This window comes from Rhododendron vialii, chromosome 4a, assembly GCF_030253575.1.
Source record: "Rhododendron vialii isolate Sample 1 chromosome 4a, ASM3025357v1".
NCBI classification, from domain to species: Eukaryota; Viridiplantae; Streptophyta; class Magnoliopsida; order Ericales; family Ericaceae; genus Rhododendron; species Rhododendron vialii.
The window spans coordinates 43,354,216-43,378,323 of record NC_080560.1 but is presented as its reverse complement, the minus strand read 5'-3'; the positions used below and the strand labels follow the sequence as shown (position 1 = coordinate 43,378,323).

General features: G+C 37.6%; 5 protein-coding genes across 5 annotated transcripts; 1 reads left to right on the top strand and 4 right to left on the bottom strand.

The window, feature by feature from the left end:
- The first annotated feature begins 813 nt into the window (after window positions 1–813).
- LOC131324345 (uncharacterized) lies at window positions 814–1,554 on the top strand. The gene has a single exon (XM_058356282.1). It carries the CDS (start codon window positions 830–832, stop codon window positions 1,364–1,366), a length of 537 nt encoding a protein of 178 aa, XP_058212265.1. The 5' UTR covers window positions 814–829; the 3' UTR covers window positions 1,367–1,554.
- Window positions 1,555–3,118: 1,564 nt separating this feature from the next.
- LOC131324338 (galactokinase-like) lies at window positions 3,119–11,374 on the bottom strand. Its single transcript, XM_058356276.1, has 13 exons — window positions 11,040–11,374; window positions 10,263–10,447; window positions 9,234–9,280; window positions 8,432–8,526; window positions 8,213–8,295; window positions 7,694–7,762; window positions 6,649–6,834; window positions 6,226–6,360; window positions 5,897–6,031; window positions 5,130–5,200; window positions 4,626–4,703; window positions 3,484–3,625; window positions 3,119–3,384 (listed from the first exon to the last, which is right to left on the bottom strand). The coding sequence occupies exons 1-13, from the start codon at window positions 11,209–11,211 to the stop codon at window positions 3,274–3,276; spliced, it is 1,509 nt and encodes a 502-aa protein (XP_058212259.1). The 5' UTR covers window positions 11,212–11,374; the 3' UTR covers window positions 3,119–3,273.
- Window positions 11,375–15,109: 3,735 nt separating this feature from the next.
- On the bottom strand, window positions 15,110–15,865 carry LOC131324341 (uncharacterized). Its single transcript, XM_058356279.1, has one exon. The coding sequence runs from the start codon at window positions 15,839–15,841 to the stop codon at window positions 15,194–15,196; it is 648 nt and encodes a 215-aa protein (XP_058212262.1). The 5' UTR covers window positions 15,842–15,865; the 3' UTR covers window positions 15,110–15,193.
- Window positions 15,866–17,415: 1,550 nt separating this feature from the next.
- Window positions 17,416–17,718, bottom strand: LOC131324071 (uncharacterized). Its single transcript, XM_058355894.1, has one exon. It carries the CDS (start codon window positions 17,716–17,718, stop codon window positions 17,416–17,418), a length of 303 nt encoding a protein of 100 aa, XP_058211877.1.
- A 5,115-nt stretch (window positions 17,719–22,833) lies between these two features.
- LOC131324344 (uncharacterized) lies at window positions 22,834–23,842 on the bottom strand. Its single transcript, XM_058356281.1, has one exon. The coding sequence runs from the start codon at window positions 23,755–23,757 to the stop codon at window positions 23,137–23,139; it is 621 nt and encodes a 206-aa protein (XP_058212264.1). The 5' UTR covers window positions 23,758–23,842; the 3' UTR covers window positions 22,834–23,136.
- Window positions 23,843–24,108: the final 266 nt, after the last annotated feature.

The window sequence follows — 24,108 nt, the reverse complement described above, 5'->3', positions numbered from 1 at the left end:
AGGGTAATCGACCCTGTGACCTTGAGGTGGTAAGCCCCGCCGAGGCAAGTTAATAAACCACTGCGACAAACCCAAGCCAAACCTATTATTGCCTTTACTATCACTATATCTCTTCATTTGCCTTTTTTTTTCTAACAACAAAGAAATTTTTTGAAATTGTTATAAAGACTAAAGGAATAACAAGTTGACGGTGTCATATCCTTAAACAAAGCTAAGAACAATCATGTGCCTAAGAATCCGAGACCCAATCCGAGATTGACAAGATATAAACAAAGAAAACATCCATTGAGACAAACCCACACACTTAAAAGGGCCGAAACCCAAACATCTAAATGGGCCAAGCCCGTACAAGCCCAAACACCTATAACCCAAGAATCAACCCTAGTCAGCCCAATCTCTTCATTTGCTTGTTTTAGTGATAAATTCCAACCAGATCAGAACACCGCGATAGCATAGGTGGTTTATTCTCCTCTCTCTCCAATGGTGACCAAGGTTCGAGTTTCACGAGGAGCAGGCTTGAGGTTTCGGGGCTATGGATAGTCTTTGAGCCCCCATTGACTAACATACTAACAGCCCGCTAACCTCACTGATGTATATGGCAAAAAAATAAATCTAACCAGATCTCCACATTAAATTTGTTGGGATACATCAGTGTGAATGGAAAGATTATCATTGTACAACAGAGCTTTCACTTGCTTCTAACAAGTTACACAACGGAAGATTAGCAGCAGCCTATAAAAGAAACACCACATTGCCTTTGCAAAAGCTATCACCATCACAACATTCTCTCCTTCCTCTCTCGTTCGTTTTTTCGTACCATAGAACCGCGATGATGAAGAGCCTTGGATCTCTCGTCTCCATCTTTCTTCTTTCCATGATCATCTCTGTTTCAGCTCAAACATATCTGATAACCGAGACATGCAACGCGAGTACATACAACAAGCTGTGTGTCTCAACTCTGGAATTAGGCCCTCAAAAATTTAAACTGACGCCTAAAGGTCTAAGTCTTGTGGTTATCAACTCTGTGAAGGCCAAGGCAACAGCCATTGTAAAAGACATTGGGAATATCATTGCGTTGATCCCACTGGTGGAAGAACCGTTAAGCCAGTGTTTCGAGTTCTACAACGAAGTTGTGAACGACTATATTCCGAAAGGTGTGGAGGCTTTGGAAAATGATGATCCCAAAACGGCTATTGAAATCATCTCGAAAACAGCCGTTGGGGCTTACAAATGCGAGAAGATTTTGATCAGTACAGGGGAAAAATTTGCTGACTTGCTGAGGGGTTGGAAGGGGATTGGAGGTTCAGGCAAAAATGTGTATCGTCTTCTTGTTATAGCTTTAGAAATATTAAGCAAGTTGGTCTAGATAGTCATGTCTGCATTGGGCAAAACTTTTGCATATGTATGTAGATTTAATTGCCAAAATAAGGCAGTGGTTTTATTTTAATTTTCATTTGCTCTTGTCCTTTTAATCTTTGTAATTTTTGAATTCAGAGATTAATAAAATTCATTTGCTTATAAATAAAAATAAAAATAAAGCAGTAATTTTGAGTTCTTGAAGTTCTTTTATTTTGATCCGCAAAGGTCCTTTAAGTTTGGATACATTGTAATCTTGGGTAGTAATGAAATTTGACTACAAAGAATCAAATTCCTTCTCCTAATTCAATACCTAAAGTAATTCCATTCCCATATTAGGATTGATTCAGTAATCTTGTTCCAGGAAATATTTGTTTTGGAAAATTTATTAGGGTCAATATTTTCTAATTTCTAGGGATTGAAGCAGGAATCTAGGATTACTATGGGATAAGGATAAGCTGGAACGGATCAGATTTTCATTTGGTCTGAGATTCTGAGAATTTAATTTCTGATTGAATATATCATTATGAATCACATTTTTATTCATATTCATGTATGTTCGAAACGTAGACATCATGGGAATACGGCATCATTTTCTCATTCTTTCTCAAAATTCCCATCATCCAAACTGGACCCGAAGTAATTCTTCATAATTCAACACCTAGAGAGAAACATTTAGTATTTTATAGTATGTTTTTTTTGGTCAACGGCTCTTTCTTTATGAATTATAACTGAGATAGATATATTAAGATATCTAAGATTAAGTGCATCCGCATTGTAATAAACAAATGGATGTGAATAAGCAAATTTAACAACAATGCTCAAAAAACACCCCATATTGTAATAACCAAAGTTACAAGTGTTTTAGTAAATAACCAAATTCCACCCATTCCATAACCAAACTTAACAACTTTTACCAATAACCAAAACTCAATAACCAAACTTAACAATTAAACTCAAAACTCAATAACTCAAAAACACCCCATATTGGAATCGTCTCGATGAGACGAATAATATGGTGTGGTCGGGTGCGTTATTAAAACTCGTTTGCGATTGGACAAATGTGCATTGTGTATTGTGGATTTTTTTTTGGTTAGGGATACAAAAATAACCGATGTGGAGGTAGAGGTTGTTAAATTTGATTATAGACTACATGGATAATCAAATGCTGACCTGACACATTTTAATTATTGATTTTGATTAGTACCATTGCGGATGCTCTAAGGGAGGTATTAGTTTTTTTTTCTAATTGAATATGTCATCAAAAATTACATTTCTATTCCTAAAATTCGTGAATATGACGTCACATTCTCATGCATCCACAAAATTTCTTACATCCAAGTTGAGCCAAGTGAATCATGGGTCCGTGAATCATGGAATGCATTTTTGTTCCTTAACAGTTGGCATACTTGATGCATCTGCATCCCTCCTGCTACATCACTGCAAGAAATCTTCCCCCTTTAACAGGTTTCCCTATGCTGCAATAAAAGCCAAAACATGAAGACTTTGAACGCCCTCAAGGTTATCTTCAAGGACGGGACGGAGGCCGGCCATTAATGGCTCAAGCAAACTCAAGATGCTTAGAAGAGAGCCGAAGAAAGAAGTTTTCAAAATAGTACTGTCCTCACTTTGCATCTTTGTTACAGACAACAAAACCTTCAGAAAGTGAGAGATCTAAACTAATTAGAGCTTCAGTTCAAAAAATAAAAAATTCTAATTAGAGCTTAGACAAAGAGTTACTAATACGTTGGAACACGAAAAAGAGAGAAATCTGAAAATTTTAAAAAGAGAGTAGAATTTTAAAGACATGAAAAGAGATCGTTTAAATGAAAGAGAATCAACTTCCATTCGCGGACTCAATGCCTCCATAATAAACAAGCAATGCAATGTTTCCTCTACAAAGAATAAAAAAGACTGCTAAAATTTGAAAATAGCAGCGCCACTTGATGGTTTGGAAGCAAAAACATAGAGACCAAGATCATTCTTATTGATCACCCCCTTGTCGATTCTTGATTGATAAAATTGCTCCTGATACAAAAACAGAACCTCGTTAATTCAAATTGCCGATCATATGTTTTCAGTTGGAAGGAAAAAGCAGAAACCGGAAAAAAAAAAAAGGACACTAACCTTCAGGTTGAGGATGAACTGGGGTACAATAGACTCTTTTACCAAAGCAACAGCACAACCACCCCATCCGGCACCTGTAAGCCTTGCCCCAAGCGCACCATTATCTCGACAAACCTTTACTAGTTCTTCCAACTCTGGGCAGCTGATGTTTCCAGGAATAACAGAAAGGTTTAAAGTCTATTGGGCAAATTCTCACAGTTATAGTTCTAAACTTCCCATCAACAGAGGACCCAGAATAAATGAAATTAAAGGATGTTAAGGCATCTCAACTAGCGTCTTAAGTAATAAAGGAATCCAATCTAAGAATAATAGCCATGTACTGTGAGAAGCAGCACAGCTTCAGTTGTTATCTTTATTTTGCAGTAAAAAAGAAGAAGAGAGAACTTGTATAAATCATTTCATATCAAAGGGGAAAATGTGCATCAGAGAGGAAAAAAAAAAGTTGGCCAAGCCAATTGCCAAGATAAATATATCTCAAGTTTGAGGTTGGAAGCACATCTACATTCTTCTCTGCCATAATTGTCATTGTCATCCTAGGTTGTTTGTGGATATTTTGGAATCACGGATAGGGTTTGACAAGGGAAAATGAAAGGGAAAGATGCAGGGCAGCTCCAGAATTTGAGTTCAGTGGTGATAAAAACGTATACAAAATGTTTGTGATACAAAACTCTATAAAAGCTGAAGTTCATTTTTATATTAGTTAGAATTGTTTGGACCCGGATTATTGTATTTTGTTGAGCTATAGTATCTAGTTATTGACAAATTTAAGTGAATTTTAGTCATTTTGACTTCGTGCTACTGATCCAGCGCAGACGATACTAAAGAAAGATCAAATTACATATCGAAAAATCTAAAAACTGTAGCACATTTTCTGAACCCAGGGGTTCGCTTGAACCCCTCAAGTAGTAGTGGAGCCGCCCATGGAAAGATGGAAAAAGAAAAGGTAGTAACTTTTATTTGGTTGGATTAGGAACTGAGAAGAAAATAAATAAATCATTGTCATAGATTTCACTTTTCTTGTTTAGTCACCTTCAAGAAAGGAATACGTATAAGCAATTCTAGTTCCCTTTCATTTTCTTTTCCCTTGACAAGTACGAGATCTGGACTATGCCCTGATACAATTTGAAAAGCAGGACTAGTACCTGCACTCGTACAGAATGCTGCAGCTACTATGGCTTTCATTCATAAGGTTGCCAAGATTCCTCAGTATGTCCTCCTCACTGCAATAACAACTTTTTGGAAGTTACATTCAGGCAACTTGAAATTGGTAGGTATCGTCACTTGGTGCTTTAACTAGAGTACCGTCAGCAAAAGAAAGGTTCAAACCGCATTCAACTTTTTTCTATAGATGGGAACCACATTTGACTTAGGTCTGCAAGGTTTACATGATTTGTCAGAAAATAGTTTTTAGGCTCCTCAATTAGCCTCTCATGTTCACCAAACAAAAAGTGAACATTTAGTAATTAGGTCTAAGTTCTAACGAATCTAAACCAAAGCTTTCTGACTTCCAAAGCTCCAAAGTTAGTGCCATGGCATGTCTGATAGCTTATTATAGTGTATCTGACATGAAACATGTATTGCATATTTGCATGTGTATTAAGCAGCATAAATGAAAGGGTAGCTCATGGAACCAAAACATAACAAACCTTAAGTTTGATGATACAGTGTCTTTGAAAGCATGTACGCGCTTGGCTTCCGAATAAACATGTGAGGCTCTCTGGATGTCAAAAGTTAGACCAAAGTTGAGTACGCATCCAAAGGGATGAGATGAGACAACCAATTACTTTAGAAAAAGGTATAAACAATCATACAGTATCACTATGATAAGAACAAGAAGTTAAAATGATAATCCAACAGGAGATTATTACAAACTAGAATATCTTTGATCATATTGAAACAATGTTCTATTTTACGTGACTTCCTAGATGTTAGAATATTTCATAGTTACTCATAATAAATGACACAATAGAAATCCATAATATTCCTTGCAAAAGGAGAAAAGAAAACTCCACTCAATTGAAATTATTTGTGGTAATTTTTTACAGATATAACCTTAAATGTATCAATAGATTCAGATTTATCTCGTTGCTTCGACAAATACTGAAAGAAAACCTGAAAACCTAAAAAGAAACAACAAAGAACTAACAGTAGATTCCAAGATTATATCAAAAGAGCACTGGCAATGTGCACACATAGAAGGAAATTTCCCACAATTCAGGTTCTACTAGTAGGGTATTTCCCCATTCAATTCTTATTTGAAAGTTTGGCAAACAATGACCTCTCCCAAATACAGTTCTATCATACCAAGAATTAGATATACGATAAGTTGATAACAACAAGCCATTTTTGCATGCTCAAATTACAACTCCATCATGTTGTGAATAAGATCTAATGATGCATAAGAAAAATTTACCTGAAATAACTTAAAGTGTTCGGCAGCTTTTAGGACATCCAAAGAAGTTGGAGAATTCGCAAATATAGATTGCAAATCTTCTTCAGTAATCTTCTCAATGTCATCAGCTGTATACGGCTCTTCACTCAACAGTTCCTGTACTATGCAAAGACCTACTGTAACCTCATATATATGTACGGATGAAAATATTTATGTTTGCTTGGGAACAAAAGCAAGGTCTCAGTCTGACCATAAACAAAAAAATCCATCTCTTGAACGACCCTTTATGGACTTGCACAAAACAAGCACATAATCTCGACCCCAGACTTGCTGCAGGAAAAAAAAAATACCTTGACCGCTATGACAGGATCAGAAGATCCACGATTGCCAGAAAATGAAACACACAACCCTTCTACATCAGAGAGAGTTTTCACTTCGGATATTGCCTCTTGGGGCTTCATCCCAAGCTTTATACCCAGAACAATCTGCATAAGTCTTCAATATTGTGAGCAAACAGATACTTTCCAGTAAACAACAAGCATCTAGAAGTCCAGCTATCCATGTATCTTCAAATGTAAGGCGAATACTAATTTTTGCATATTAAAACCTGCTAAATAATATTTTCATTAAAAACTCAAACTCAACGTACAAATCTTGACTGTGAGATGGCGATAGGGTCTATAGTATAGAGTAACGCTTTAGATGAATTTGATAAAACTGCAAATGAAAGTAAATTTGTACCAACTTATCAAAATAAATGAAACAAAACTTACAGCAGCTAGCCGGCACTCAACAACCCGATTATTATAATTCGTAGCAGCAGTGATTGCTTTCTGTGATTCAGCCAATGAATTGGCAATGACAAAGGAACCACCAGCAGGTAGTTGGACATCGGTTGCACGAACAGGGTTGAAATCAATCAGCTCTGCAAACCCAGATTGAGCCATGACAGAGATAGCCTGCAAAAGGAAATGAAATACAGAAGGAAAAATGGTCATGGCCAATCTTACCCGAAACAAGGGGCTTGAAAAAAATGAGGTGGTGGGGCTGATTGTGCTTACTTTGTGCACTAAATACAACATCTACTGCAGGTTTTCAGGTGAACTTAACTAAACAATGGGATTAACAACCCCTAACTAGCGGTAGAATGCTCCAACTTGGATGGCACTATTTACACGGCAGCTATAGTTTTTGAACGAGATACAAGCTGTCATCTTCGCAAGATTAAAAGCTCACAGACTCTTGAGGGAGAGGGCAAGCAGGAGAAGGGTAGTTATAGAATGACCCTAGATGTAATTGAAACCAAGGTAATGATACCAGGATTAAGCAACTGAATGCCAACCAGGCACGCCATGTTGGAAGCTATTCTCACTAATTTAAAGAGGTCATGACCCAACTAAGCATGCATGCGTCAGCACTGCGTTAAAGTCACTCAATGTCTTCTAAGTCAAGCTCATAACAGATATCACCACACCTCACAGATGGAAAAATGGCAAGGTTAATACTGAACAAGATTGCAAGTCACTGTCTGTCCCAAATGGTCAAAAATCAACAAGCAAATTGTGAGACTACCTTACAGAGTAAGGGCCAGTCTGTTAGCCTCACAAGACATGTCTGTGACCAAGGTAACACTAGCCACCAACTTAACAAAATCATTCTATCTTCCATGAGAAGTAGCAAGTTGCAGTACATAAGAGAAATTTGTCCTGTTAGAGTGGAAGCATGTTGGCATAAAATCTTTTTTTAAAACGGTAGCACCAGATGCCTACAAAACAATCAAATTATAATCTAGTTCACAAGTAGTGGAGGATACTTAACCTGGTCCATTCCACCAGATTGTGTCCCAATGTGCCGTTCACATTCACAAGTAAGCTGTGCAATCTCTTTCTGCAAAATAAGCAATGACACTAGAATCAATAACAGAAACCAAAGAAGATACAAAATTAGATGCACAATTAACACAGATACTCTATCAATACTCTCTCAAACAACATTCCAATTCTGGTAAAACCAACCACTTATTAACCAAGTGCAGCATTCTTCAAAGAACCTAATCTACAACTTTGCAAAATAAAAGAACAAATTAAATCAATTTATTAAGAGCAGGAATACTTGCAATAGAAGGATAAACTTTTGATGTCCATGGTACTTGTAGTTCCTAAAAATGGCAGGTCTTTCATACACAAAATGTAGACAAAATCACAACCAAAATGGCAGGTTTTCTGTACATTCCTAGATAATATACTGCTCACTCCTTATAAAATTTCGAGTATATATTACGAAAACATGAAAAATAGGAACTACTCCCCTATAGCTATGGAGATATGGTTGGAATACCTTTGGCAAATTCACATCAAAGGCAGCCATTATAGCAATTGTAGAAGAGCAAACAAATGCTGCAGAGCTTGACAATCCAGACCCTAAATGAAAAATAGGCAACTCAGATAGGAATGTTACAAATGAACTGCTGCTCCACAACGTATTAGATGCTTGAGTGATCAGTTTTACAAAGCAGCATTCACATTGGCTATGTATGAAAATCCAGAGAAATTATACCTGTAGGAACTATACCATCAACCATTACGTCAAGTCCAACTGGTACACCAACTTCCAGTCCTTTTGATTTGACATACTCAAAGTAGCCTTTATACCTGCACTCGATATCCAATGTCATGTTAGAAATTCCAATAGAAAAGGCGAAAAACAACCAAACATATGAGGTGCCCATTTACCATCTGCAGTGTGTGTGTGTGTGTGTGTGTGTGAGAGAGAGAGAGAGAGAGAGAGAGAGAGAGAGAGAGAGAGACAGAGAATGTGGTAACATCATCAAATGCCCCTAGTTAACACTAGCCTGGTGCCTCTATAGCAGACTGATCTCTCTCCTGTCTTCAAGACACACAGCTGTTGTAATGTAGCAAAAGATGGTACTTAACTACACAGCATTATTTCTGCTTTGTAGCGTTAGATGACCAGTAGTTTTTGGAAACGTAACCAAAAAGCTATCAAAGTAGACGTCCCGCATGTTAGGGGAATATTTGACTACCCTGACTAAGCCAACCACCTCACCCCACCTCACGTTATCACTGATTTCATCCTCGTGTGAATACATGATTACTGGAGAAACATGGTCTCTTTCAAGGACAAATGTTTTTCTGAGAAGTGCCCCTTCCCAAACTGCCATATATCTATTTTAAACAAGTCAGTCAAGATACAATATGGCACTCCCCGACATCATTTCAGTATCCGATTGACCTAGACAAAGCAAGATGTACCGTTTACTTCAAACTTTAGTCACAACTCAAAGTACAAGTCAGTTTAATATAAAACGAAATAGCACAAGTGAGGTTTGACTACTCACCCACAAAGGAAATAATGACCCCATTTATGATTCCTCAGATCAATATCCTGCAAATCGATAGAGTCAACCACGTCTACATGATATCGTCGTATTTCAAAATTGAGATAAGACCATCATGAAAGGAAAAGTAACAGCATTTGGTGGACTGTGTCACACACGATGAATTGAACACGACTTTCCACGTGCCTACATATGCTTAAGACATGGCCTTTTTGTCATACTAATATGTCTCCCCTCTGCCACTTTATTTGCCCTTTTTCTTAGAGAGAGCTACAGTATAAATTCACTGATGCAACTACAAAATTCTAATTTCAACTAATTAACTATTGCAGTCTGACTGAGTTCCAAAATCCTTGGTTATATTTTAAACTACTTAGGAGACATGACCTTATTGCAGCAGTAAACTCCAGTCTTGCTCGAAAACCGAGAGGGATGGAGATCATTCAAATGATGCTGTCCTACACCTGTGCAAATGTTCTTACTTTCAATGAAATACACCTAAGAACCTGGAGAAACATTGCAAGAAATGGATTGCAGACAACAGGAATCATTCTTCGATAAGGTTCCACAAAAAGGACATCCAATAAGTTTCCTCGGCTCTTAGACTGCCTGATCAGCAATATCCATCATTATTGACGACCTTTTTCTACCAAAATTTTGCTTGCACTTTTGAACCAAGTACCTCAAAGGGCTCCAGCCGCTCTACATGCAGCCAACGTCATACCAATTAGTTTAAGGCTTCAAGCCTATCAATAAACAACTAATAAACAGAGAACATCCTCCAAACTTGAAGCAATCTCATTAGCCGTTTGTTTGGTTGGACTAATAGTGAAGGGATCCAATATCCAAGAGACATATAATCTCATTTGACTATAACAAAGGGACGCATGTTAGACTTGACATATGGTCTCCTGAAAAGTATATTCCAATCCGGAGAATACACTTAGATGCAGAAAAACAACATGCATTCACAAATACTCACATAATTGACATACAACAGGACTATACATGACAAATATGACCTTATACCTGGTCTGGATCAGCAGGGTAAATACACAAGGAGTACTTCTCGCTAACATTGGCTATCCTCAGAAGCTTTTCAGAGTCCCCAACATCGCGCTTCCTAATCGCCACGATTGTGTCCTGCCTAATCGCCATCGGCAGCACCGAGTAACCTTCATAGTCAATGTGTTCCCCAATCAAATTCACTCGCCCTGCATCACATCCACAAAATCACAATTAAACATACTTATAATGACACTTATTAAAAAAAAAAAAAACATACTTACAATTACACAGATTTGCGTTTCGAAGTTTGGCATGCTTGTAACAAACCTTTTTATTGCTTTGAAATTCAAGTTTTTTTTTTTTAATCAGCAAAAGTAACATTTTTTTGAGAAATTCAAATTGGATGAACTTGGATTTCAAGTTGTTGAATTACTTTAAAAAAATGTCCAATTACTTTTTCCATAAATTAAAAGAAGTCATATGAACTTATTGAGTATCTAGCAGGAGTAAATTGTTGGAAAAAGTTGGCATGTTTCTTGAAAAAATTGTACTTAAAGTCCGACAAACACCCTGGGTTGACCTGGCAATCAATGGCCGAACAAAGGTCAAGACCAAGGGTCCAAACTTCCCAGGTACTATCGATTCTTTTGCGCAGGCCAGTACATACAGGACCCTGCCCAGTGGATGGTGGAATTGATCCAAGAATAATTGAGGCGAGTGTAAAGAGGGCCGAACATTATATAATACATACAAATATTCAGAGAGAGAGAGGGGGGGGGGGGGGGGGGGGGGGGGGACCTGGTGATCGAGCGTAGAGGTGGGGAAGATGGCCGAAGACTTGGACGAACTTGGATTTCAAGTTGTCGAATCGGAGCTGGGCTTCTTCGACTTGAGATCCACCAGCGTCTCCGCCGTAGACCGATTCGAGTGCGGAGTAGATTGGGATTGGAAGCTCTTCGTATCTCGCCATTGTCTATTGATTGACCTTATTACTAGTATGATTTGAATTAGAGAGAGAGAGAGAGAGAGAGAGAGAGAGAGAAGATCAGAGGATTTGGTGAGTGATGAGTTGGTCCCTCCGATTTTACTCTATTATCTGGAGAAAAGGTTTTAGTCGTAGCTGGTCATGTGGGATAAAAGTCCAAAAATCGTTTACTTCCACGTTACTCTTGTAAATTTAAATTATCTTTATATCGTTCCTTTAGCTTTTCAGCTCTATCGTTTACTATTTAGACTAGTTTTTAGCTTTTGGAGAAAGATGATTCGAAAGAGATTCATTATTATCGTTGGTTGATGTCTACGGAACTTTTACTTGCACCGAATGGTTCCAAATACGGGTTAGAAAGATTTCGTGATTCTTTCAACTTTTATGGTCATTTTTTTTTTGCATGTGGTCGCTTTTGATGTTTATTAGTGAATTTTCTTTAAAAAATATGTCCGATAACTTTTTGCAACGAGCTTAATTTAAGATATATAATAACATGTTATCTTTTGTCTAATTTATACTAAAACGTACTTGAAAAAACTCGATTTAAGACATGACTTTTCCAATTTTCGAAAACTTGAATGAGAATTGGAAAAAAAGAAGGAAAAAAAAGGGTAACTAATTAAAAAAGAAAGTGTGAAAATCAATTTCCATGAAGAAACTTCCAATTTTATATCAATGATTGTCGATTGGAGATATAGGTTACCTTAAACTTTATAACGATTGTTGATTGCAAGAACCATAAAGTTTATTAATAGTCCTTCATTCATATTAACAATAAATAAGCGAGAGTTGATAGATGAAAATTAATATCAACGATTCAAAAAAAAAAAAAAAGGACTATTAATAAAATTTACCCTTTTTTATCAAAATATTTTTGAAATGGGTAAAAAAAAGTCAATTTAATTCAAAATAAGCGAGAGTTGATAGTTTTTATCACTTCTTCTTATTAGAATAGACAAGGCCGACCCAAAGTATTTGGGTGCCCAAGGTCTATTCTAAGAATGATGCCCTAAGCACTTGACAGTTTTTACGGGAAAAAGACAAACAAACAGTCACAATACGAGAAAATCAAAACTATAGTATTAAATCCCCTTGACTAATACACGACAAAAACAAATTATAAAGGTTAGGTCCCTACAAAAACATAAAAATACGTATCTACATAAAGTAGGTAGTTTCAAAAGCCAACAAAAATAACAAAGATCTCAAAACAAGGAATTTAATTTTTAATTAGTACATAATATTTTGTTATTCGGAAAACTATGTATTTATTCTAAGAGATTGGGCCTTCTTTTTTGTTACCACGGTTTGGGTCTTTTTTCATTACCACCGGTTTACACAGCAGAAGGGAAAATGACGGCGGCCTATGACGTGTTTTGATAATTAATATCTGCAATGGTTTTCATAGAATTACAACTGAGCCTTTTTTTGTTTTTGATATTGGGCCTTTTTTTTATTGGGCTAAAAAAGACTTCTACTCAGATCCAAAAAGAAAAATTAGTAGAGTGCTCTTAAAATTTGACATTTTTAGGATGCCCAAGACCCAGGCCTCTTGATTCTCAGGGTTGGGCCGGCCCCGAGAACAGATATAAGTGATTTTTTGCTAATTTTATCATGGTTTGAACAGACTATTGTCAATTGGAGATATTGGTGAAACAAACATAGAGAAACCACAGAGAATTCATGGTCATTTCTCGTACCTGAAGGACGTATCCGAGGGTCGACGAAATTTGCCCTTTATATGTTATTACCAACTTAAAAAATACAGTAATAATGATAAGAGCTGTCACTCTTGCTTGCCAAGTACTCCATTTTTTTGAGAACTTTACCTACCAGAGATATCAAGGACTTTTAAACAAGCAAAGCTTGAAAAACTCAGAAGCAGGCAGAACTGAACACAAGACCAAACAGAGATGAATCAAGCTATGCGATGGCAAACTTTACACCGAAATGGATCTCCACGGAGAAGAGACATACTAGCTGGAGTAGGCTCCAGGCTACTACTGTCCAGTTCCTTTGAGAGCCCCCCCCGGCCTAAAAAATGATTAGTACTGAATTTCACTAGGGGTGTTTTCGATAGTAAAATATTTGTAAATTTTTATTTGTTGTCGATAAGTTTTTAAGTGTTTTCAATATTGAATAAATTGTTGAAAAATATAAAGTTATTTCCGGTAATGAATAAATTGTTGGTGGATTTGTAAGTAGGATTACTGTAGCAAAAACAGTATTTATTGACTACTTTTTTGTTAGTGAAAATGATATGGTAAAATGCGTTAAATTTTTAGTATTTTTTGTTAATAAAAACGGGGCCTTAAACTTTAGCTCCGATCCTATAAAGCTTTTTTTTTTTTTTAAGTGTTTATTTTTCGTTTTATGAGACAAGTTATTCTCTTACAATACATCACCTTTAATTCAAAAAATAAGTATTTATTTGAAAAATAAGAAACAGGGCCTTAATTTTTTTTAAACACAAATAAGTGTTATTGCTATTTCCAATTTCTTTTCGAAATTATTACTCCTCTGTAAAATTTATCGTTCGGCAATGAGATAAAATAGAAAACCACAAAAATCTAGCTTGGACTTACCAAACCAAACCCAACCAAATCGAGTCTTATGTCCCAATCATTTGAACAAAAATCTAGCTTGGACTTAAAAAAGGTAAATACAAACAAACCTAATGACAAAAATCCATTCATTAAAATTTATTTTTTTAATTTGACAAATGATTAAATCAAAAAAATTAACTTCAAATCTAACAAAAATTCATTAAAAACAGTCAGAACAACTGCAACAATAATATAGTAATACAGATTAAAATTGTTTAAACACGCCTATATAACCATTCATTTCACAAAAGGACAAACTGAACAGTAGAACACTGGACAAAATCTTCCTCCATAAACTCTCCTGAATTTTTTTTAAACAAAAGCAGAAATACATGAGTCACAGGGATAGATAATTCAATATATAAGAGTTAATTTGATGGGATTTACCAGTAACAAGATTAGTAGTACTCCCTCCATCCTTAGATAAGTGTCCGGCATGCAAATCTAGGTCTTACAAAAGATGCATATTTTTCGTTAAAAAATTTAATTTTTTTTCACAATCTAATAGAACTCATTACTATCTATTCATTTGTGAAAAAAATTTGATTTTTTTAATGAAACAAATACATTTTTTTAAAAGCCTAACTTTGCGCGCCGGACACTTATTTAGGAACGGATGGAGTACTAAACTTCAGTCCCCATATTTATGGTTTAGTTGATGCATATCTGTTTTTGAGCCATAAAAAGTTCAAAAATGAAAAAACATTAGTGTAACCCTCTCGAATATCCTATATCGTTTATCCAAACAGCATCAAACATATAAAAAGTACAACTAATCTTATACTACAACATACAATCCAATTTCTTATCCTGGGCCCATGCCTTACTTTACTTTTATCCGTATCATTAATCCCATCTTTTTCGATCCATCACAAAATAATCCGACAATTAAGCGTGTTCAAGCATGTATCCTATGCCCTATTTGATAACAGATTTTATTTTGAGGGAATTCGTAATATGTAATTAAAACAATACCAATAATATAGTATATGCATCCATTATCTTGCAACAAAACAGTGCAAAATGCATTCAGATTTCAGAGATCTAACTAGACGATTAAACACGAGATATATATTTAACCCATATATCCCTTCTCACAAACAAAGATCAAGCACTTTCATTCCTCAAAAGCAGATTAGCTGTACTTATATATAACCACGGGATTCAACAACTACTGTATTAATTACCCTATAGTAATCCTAGACTGTAAATCAAAATGCATATCTTCTCTCGCGATGTCTAGTGACGCCGCACTTTCACGGAGCAGATATACGAAAAGTCCTAATCGGATTAGATAAAGGCAGTTACCTAACAAGATTTTGCACCTCGATAACCTTTAGCAATTCCATCGCAGACGATCAGAGTTCCCAAGCCCTCAAATCCTTCCCGATCAAGAACGAACAGTAAGCATCAACAGTAGCATACAAGACCTGATGATCATGAAGGCCATACTCCGCCCACTCACTCCTCCCAATCCACTCGTTGAAATCCACATCGAGGCCAAGACACTCCCTCACTATAGTCTCCCTAGACTCCGTATGGAGTCTCCGCCCGTCATACCTCGACGCAGCGTAAAGCCTCAGATCCAGTGGACGACGCCACATCTCCAGCTCGTGCTCCGAGCAGCACAACAGCTTCCTCTCGTCGGAGTGGTTCCACATGCCGACGAACGTGTGGTTGGGGTTTTCCAAGAAGCGGCGGAGGAGGTTTGGGACGGTGGGGGAGTGGAGGAGTTGGAAGATTAGGCAACGGCGGCCGACGCACAGTTGGAGAGTGGCGGCCGGCGGTTCGTCGCCGGGGGAGGAGGCTGGGCGCCATTGGACGCCTAGGCCGACGACGAGGCGGTGACGGTGGCGGGCGTTGCGGTGCAGAGTTGTTTGGAGCCATTTGCGGACGATTTTGGGGGTGGAGGTGAGGGTGGTGGAGATGGGGGTGCCGTGGAAATCCACGGTGAACCTGAGGTGGTCTCGCGAGACCAAGTAGACTTCGGTAATGGAGATTGCCATTGTTGATGATGGGTGAGAGAGAGAGAGTGACTCGCGCGCGTTTTGCACTCTGAGCACGTCTCCTAAAACCCCTCCCTCGTCAGAAACCTCCCCACTTACTCTCTCTCTCTCTCTCTCTCGTGTGGGGAGATGGTGTGTCCGATACAGGGTAGTTTTGGGGATGAGCAAAAAGTAAATTTGACATTTTTGGTAGTGTTTATCAACAACAAAAAAATTTGGCATTTAAACTTTTATCGATTGTTGATATGTAAAAATACCTTTTGATTTATTTTTATTTTTATTCAAAAAATTATAAATTTTGTCAATATTTTTATTTTGACTATAATTTTATTAAAAGATTTCAATTCTTCTCATTGAGTCAAATAAATAATTCATAAAAATTTAATATAAAAATAACAATGCAAAAAAATATTGAATAAAGACAAAAAAGAAGAGTCAAGTTTACTCTTTTTTTTTTTCTTTTCCCAAAACCACCTGCAGTTGTGGTCGCTTCCACATTGTAAGTATGTCACCAATGTATTAGTAGAATATGCCTTATTTATCATATAAAGGAGCACATTCTATCAATAAAATGGTAACACCTTACATGATATCCAAAATATAGAAAGACTGTAGTGATCTATATGGAAGAAGTTTTCTTCTTCTTTATTTTTTATTCACCGTTAAAAGATGTCTAGGTCAACTGAAGTCCATCTCATTCTTTTTCCGATTCCATTAACGCCAAACCATTCACGCCAAGATTGCGGGATTTACAAGAAATTGTTTTCTTGCAGTCTAATCAATTGTGTAGAAAACAAACTCACTGACTAATCGGACTCAATCCTTAGTTATGTAATTCTTCAACCCTTAGTCACATAAATTTTCAAAATGGTATTCGCTTCTGCACTCAATCATCGCTCTGTGATCGCGTTCTTAATCCTTATACTCACGTATTCTTGTTGTTTACCTGAGTTTTGAAAAAACGCTTTCACGCACCCTCTCACGCACATTATGTGACCTAAACCATGTTTCCACTAACAATTTTCAGCTACAACTTATGGCAGTTTACCAAGTTGTTCCAACTAATTAATCAACAAGTTATTGTTTAGTGGAAACAACCTGATATTTGACAATAAGTTATTAATTAGTGAAAATTCACGCAGTTCAACGATCAAAAAAATCCTTCTGCACAAAAGAGGTTTTCAGGACAAAAAAGATCCGAACCCATGCAAAATGGCCCTACATGAAAAACTGTACCAGCAATAAGATTCCACATATCCCTTTCACACAAACAAAGAACTTTAATTCGTCAATATCATCAAAAACCATTTCGATTAGCTATATATCAAGGATTTAGATATCGGCCCATACATAACGGATTCCACTAGTACTACTACTATCTAAAAAAATCACAAACGTACCGGCCGATTCCTTTTAAACCAATATCAAGTGCTTGCTTTGATTCGCTAATAGTAATACCAAAGTAGTAATGGTAGATTAATTGTACGATATCAAAAGGTCTATCTATCAATCTTCTTCTTGAGTCCATATTGCTGAGCCTGAGTAGATATTCACAAATTCCCAGGCGGAGACAGTCAGAGCTCCCAAGCCCTCAAATCCTTGCCGATCAAGAAGGAGCAGTACGCATCAACAGCAGCATACAAGATCTGCTCGTTATCAAGTTTATACTTCTCCCACTCACTCCTCCCAACCCGCTCGTTGAAATCCACATCAACCCCAAGACATTCCCTCACTATAGTCTTCCTAGACTCCCGGGCCTCGAGTCTCCGCCTGTCGTGCCTCGACACCGCGTGGCGTGTCAGATCCGCTGGATCACGAGCCATCTCCAACTCGTGCACCGAGGAGAACAGGAGCTTCTTGTCGGAGTGGTTCCACATGCCGACGAAGGTGTTGTTGGGGTTCTTTAAGAAGCGGCGGAGGAGGTTTGGGACGGTGGGGGGAGTGGAGGAGCTGGAAGACCAGGCAGCGGCGGCCGACGCAGAGCTGGAGAGTGGCTACTGGCGGTTTTTCGCCGCGGTAGGAGGCTGGGCGCCACTGGACGCCTAGGCCGACGACAAGGCGGTGACGGAAGCGGGCGTAGCGGTAGAGAGTTGTTCGGAGCCATTTGCGGACGACTTTGGGGGCGGAGGTGACGGTGGTGGTGAAGAAGGTGCTGTGGAAGTCCATGGTGAACCTGAGGTGGTTTTGCGAAACCCGCGGGTAGTCTTCGGTAATGGAGATTGCCATTGTTGGAGAGAGAGAGAGAGAGGGGTTTCTGGTGAAGTAGTGGTTCGAGTAAGGGGACGTGCTAAAGCGTGCAGACGCCAGAGAGTCTCTCTCTCCACTTCTACTTCTAGTACGGAGGTAGGGAGTGGGCAGGGAAAGGCGGTGTCTAATACCAGAACAGTTAAAATGGTTTTGGAAATGATTTAACGCCTCAATTTGTATAAACTACACTCTTGTCATTTGGTGTTCAAAATCACAAAAAAAATAAAAAAATAAATCGAAGTACAGTTCCGAAGTGTGATTATCAAAATGTTGAGTGTCATTTTATCCCTTTTTTTTCTGAAGGCTCTTTGGAAATTGGGGAAGAAAAGGACAATGCAGAGGGAAATCTAAAAAGAAATTGGAGAGGAAATTAAACTTGTTCTTTGCACTTTTCTTACTATCTTTTTCTAAAACAAAACAAAACAATACAATGAATTCTTTTAAAATTTTCTCTCTTTTTTTTGTTCATTTCTTTCAAAAGTTCTAAACAGTAAACACAACCTACGCACCTCCTCTCCAATATTATCCAAGGATATTGTTTCGAAAACTTCCTTGTTGATTAGTACTTGTATTTGTTTTTGGAAATGTTTTTTGTTTGTAGAAATTCATTTAGGACCCTATTTTTATTTTCACTTCAGACCACCGAAATGTCAAGATTGACCCTGCTCCAACCCCTGTAAACCAAATTATTGCTGCCTCTCACTCTATGACTATGAAATGACCATCTGTAGGGTTGGTTTGGCTTATTTTTTTTTTGTCTTTTATTTATAAAAAATCGCCTTTATTAGTTTTGCATCGAGTTATTTGTAGATTATTAGTTTCAATGATTTGTTTCAACGAGAGGGATCACAAAAGTAAAAAATTATGATCTAAACTTAAAAAAAAATTGGATAAAGACAAATATAAGTAAAAAAAAAAGCCAAGAAAACTGATTTTTTTGGCTTATTTTTGTCTTTATTTAAAAAATTCTGAGTTCCGATTATAAATTTCTAATTTTTTGCTTCCTCTCGTAGACATTGATAAATAATTCATAAAAATTCGACGCAAAATTAACCACGTGAAAAGGACAGCCTGAGAATACATATAATACTCCATAACCAATTAGTAATGTATGCCTTGCCAACCAATTTAATTTCCAGGCCCACATCTCACTTTATCACCATCCTGTTCCCTATCCCTCTGCATACTATTTCACCCAAATCAATAAATGGATAGACTCATGTAACCCCTTCGATTTTTATCATAAATATAAAGGATTTCCCTAGTGAAAGCTTCACATTGATACATGCGATAATCCCCCAAATGATCGTCAATTTCCAAGTCAATCATCAAAGTTCGGATATCCTCAAAATATTACATGGTTGGCACATCGACCCAAATATCACAAGTACACAAGTTTAAGAGAGTTAAGAGTATTACAAACATCCTTAGTCAAAATGAAGTGAATTGGATTACATTACGTCTTTCAAAATTAGGTCTATAAAAGATGTCAAGAAATCCCTCAGTGTCAACTTTCAAAAGTAGGTGAAGTTATGGATGCACAACACTTCATGCCGCTATCTTTGGTCTGTACCTGAAAATGATAGGAAGGTTGAACTACACTAGGCCAGTAGAAAATTATAATCTAACAATATATGTAAATGAAATGCATAGATGATCGAGCAATGAAGACTAGATACAACAACACCAACATATGAGAATGATATCAAACAAAGGTATTTCAAAGTTTCCAAGAGATTTCAGTCTCAATAAAGCCCAATTTATCAAATCCTTCCATCATTTTCATAAAATCAACTTCGCATCATCATGTGTTGGAGCCGAAGCTCCTGTCATGCTTGTTAAGGACCCCGAAGTCCTCTGCCAGGCACCTTACCTAATATGAGGTCCCAGTGACGGACTCAGAAATTTGACATAATGGGGACACCAATTTTTTTTGTAACCATAATATACGAGTTACAGTTAGGCATATTGACTCCAAAATAATTTTAGTATTCATTATAAATTAACATTTTAAAAGTATATGCGTATTTTAATAACTAGCTACTTGGGCAAACTTGTGCACATCGACAATATGCGTTAAAACAACATTATCATATGTTCATCATTTATTTTTCTATTATTAACTCTACAAATACAAGTTGGAGACCAAAAGTGTACAAATACAATGTGCTGGTTCATATTCTATACTACGCAAATGATCAGAGATGGTGGGGGAGTGAGGAGAAAACCTTGGTTAGGATTTTGGGGAAAAAAAACACATTGGGAAGCACAGGGGGTGACTTGAACCCACGCCCTCTTGTTCAAAGAGTCAACACCTTACCATTGCACTAGCAAATGTTTACTTGCAAACATTCAGACATATATATATATAGAAAATCGACAAAAAAAAAAAATTAAAGGGCATGGGGGCACATGACCCATGAGCCCGTCTGCCCCTAGGACGTCCTGAAATATCCAATATGAGCGTATCGCTCTTGCCGGACTTGTTAAAAAACCTCGGAGTCCTCTGCCAGGCACTCACTCGTCAATGAGTCTTGAATGTTCTCGTAGTGTCTGTAATGTTCCAAAATCCCCTTACCGTCATGTTTGTATTGTTCAAATCCAACTTTGATGTATGAGGTAGTATTGTGAAATCATGTCCAAACGAGCCTTAAAGACATGAAAACGTTCAACGGATTCATTATCTACGAGTGATCAAGCTAAGAGTCATTCGGGAGGTGTTTCGAGTAGGTTAGAAGTGATCGGGAACCAAAACGGTGAAGTAGGGATCAAGAACAAACAAAACTGCCCCTAAGTATAAAGGTATCGACACTCATGAAGAGAGGTATCGATACCAATAGGCTACGATCATTCTAGCCGCAAGGGTATCAATACCTATGAAAAATGGTATTGATACTAGTGTGTTTCTGGGTTAATGCAAGGGTATTGATATCCATGAAAAATGGTATCGATACTAGGGCTATTCGAGCAAATTTTCATGGTTTCTTAACAACATCGATCTTAACAACAACTACAACAAATGACAAGATTTAAGCTATAGGAAACAAGTTATGAACATATGTTGAAAGGTAGAACTTCCTACCTCAAAGATTGAAGAGCAAAATCAAAGGTCCTCCAAGCCTTAACTCTAAATCTTGGAACCGGTTGAGATACGACTCTACCGAGCTCAATTCGACGAGAAACGAGTTCCACTACGTGAAAGAATGAAGGATTTAAAGGTTGTTTTGGTGGGTTCTTGGGATGAATGGATGGAGTTGTGAGTGAGAGAAGAGAACGAGGGAGCCGAGAGGAGAGAGAGATGGACGGAAGAATGAGAGAGAAAAGAAAAGGGAAAGTTATTCCCTTTGCACACACATATGATATGTATATACAATGCTCACATCACACACTGACCCCTCAAGTACAACACTTTAACATATTAACCCCAAATCTCAATATTCCAAACTAATTTCCTCCTTTTATTTTTTGTAAAACATTTAAATCTATTATGTGAATTTACTGGTGTCTACTCCTCCTACTTCTATAAACACTATCAGATACTATTAATGAACATATGGTCAAAACATATAAGGGTTTTTACCACTAAGTAAACAAAATAAAAAAAGTATTTTCTATCAGGTCACCTCCAATTAATAAAACACCAAAATTCTATGAAAGTACTTAAAACCCTAAAATTCTGAAAGTACTTAAACCCTAAGGTATCCTATAAAACCCTAGGGTACCTCTAAAAGTATCTAAACCATATGGTATCCTATGAAAATGCCTAAACCCTAAGATACCTTATGAAAGTGCCTGAATCGCTAAAAGTCTATGATAGAAAAGTGCACCTTAAAACCCCTATGAAAGAGCCTAAACATAAATCTCAAGGCTCTATGAAAGCGCCTAAACTTAAACTCTAGAGTACCATAAATCCTAAAATCCTAGGACACCCTAAAATTCTATGGTATCCTAAAATCCTAAGGTATCATAAGGTTTTAAAGTACCCTAAAACCTTAGGATGTCCTAAGATAACACTTCAATTAATATATCCTAAGATAACACTTCAATTAATATAAATGTATTTCGTAAAAAATGCACCTAGTGGTAATCAAGTATTCTATCTTACCTTAATGAAAAATACTTTCTATTTTTTTGTACCTAATGGGAATAATTCCCACATAAATGGGCTAAAATCTCCTTTTTAAGGCTAGTGGTGTGGAGGAATTTTTTTTTTAAATTTTTTATAAAATCTCATTATAGTTGGAAATATTCTCTATAAAAAGCGAGAGAAGCATTTAATTACCTTTAAGAACGAAGCCAATAGAAGTCAAATCAATTATTTTCTTGTTAAAAGTGCAGACCTCTTGACATGTAAGGATTGTAAGGTTGTTCCCGAACAGTGTCTATTGACACAACATAGACTTTATGTGTTAAATATTTTTCTCAAGGGAAATAATAGAAGGAGAAAAAAAATTAAATGCCAACGAACTAAATGGTGGAGCCTAAAAGAGAAGAAAGTATAGATATTAAAGGAAAAAACATTTCAAGAAGTGCGATGGAGAGTGAAAAGCAATAGTGACAATATGTGAAATACTATAGCCGACGGTATTATAAGAATATAGTATAGTATAGATAGATATTTTAGATTTATGTATCAGCCTATACGTAATGGATTACTCCGTTTAAAAAATTTACACGAGCATCGACCGGTTCATTTAAAACCAATATCAAGTGCATGCTTTGATTCGTTAATAATAATACCATTACCCCAAATGCATTTCAGATTCATAATTCATCAAAGGACATTACCAACTTTTACCTAACAGTGGTAGATTGTACTGGAGTACATCAGAAGCTTCACAAATCTTGTTCTTGAGCCTCATGAGCCCACAAAGCCCACAAATCTTCTTCAGCCCACAAATCTTGTCCTTGAGCCTCTTGAGCCCACAAAGCCCACAATTCTTCTTCTTGAGCCTGGAAATCTTGTTCTTGAGCCCACAAATCTTGTTCTTGAGTCCATATTGCTGCACAGATATTCACAAATTCCCAAGCCCTCAAATCCTTGCCGATCAAGAAGGAGCAGTAAGCATCAACAGCAGCATACAAGATCTGCTCATCATCAAGTTCATACTTCTCCCAATCACTCTCCCAATCCTCGTGTTGAAATCGACATCAAATCCAAGACACTCCCTCACTATAGTCTCCCTAGACGCCCTGGCATCGAGACTCCGCCCGTCGTGCCTCGACACCGCGTGACGTCTCAGATTCACCGGTTTACGAGCCATCTCCAACTCGTGCTCCGAGGATTCCAAGAGCTTTTCCGCGTCGGAGTGGTTCCACATGCCGACGAAGGTGTGGTTGGGGTCCTTTAAGAAGTGGCGGAGGAGGTTCGGGACGGTGGGGGAGTGGCGGAGCTGGAAGATGAGGCAGCGGCGGCCGACGCAGAGCTGGAGAGTGGCGGCTGGCGGTTTTTCGCCGCGGTAGAAGGCTGGGCGCCACTGGACGCCGATTCCGACGACAAGGCGGTGACGGAAGCGGGCGTAGCGGTAGAGAGTTTTCCGGAGCCATTTGCGGACGACTTCGGGGTCGGAGGTGACGTTGGTGGTGAAGGGGGTGCCGTGGACGTCGATGGTGTACCTGAGGTGGTTTTGCGAAACCCGCGGGTAGTCTTCGGTAATGGAGATAGCCATTGTTGACGATGGGTGAGAGAGAAAGTGTGCGTGGGGAGGTTTCTGATGAGGGAAAGGGTTTGAGGAGACGTGCTCAGAGTGCAGAATGCGCGCGCAGTCACTCTCTCTCCTCTTCTGTACGAAGATATAGAGAGTGGGCAGGGGAAGGCGGTGTCCAATAGCAGAACAGTCTATGGTTTTGGAAATGATTAATCTCGGGAAGGATGGAAAATAAAGAAGGCTGATTTGACAGTTTATTTTGACACTTTCCTTTTAGAATCCGTTCCAAAATATCTTTTTAGGTTCTGTTTCGGAACGCGAAATAAGTATTTATTTTTTTAGAAGACAATTTCAAGCTTAAAAACGATGGCT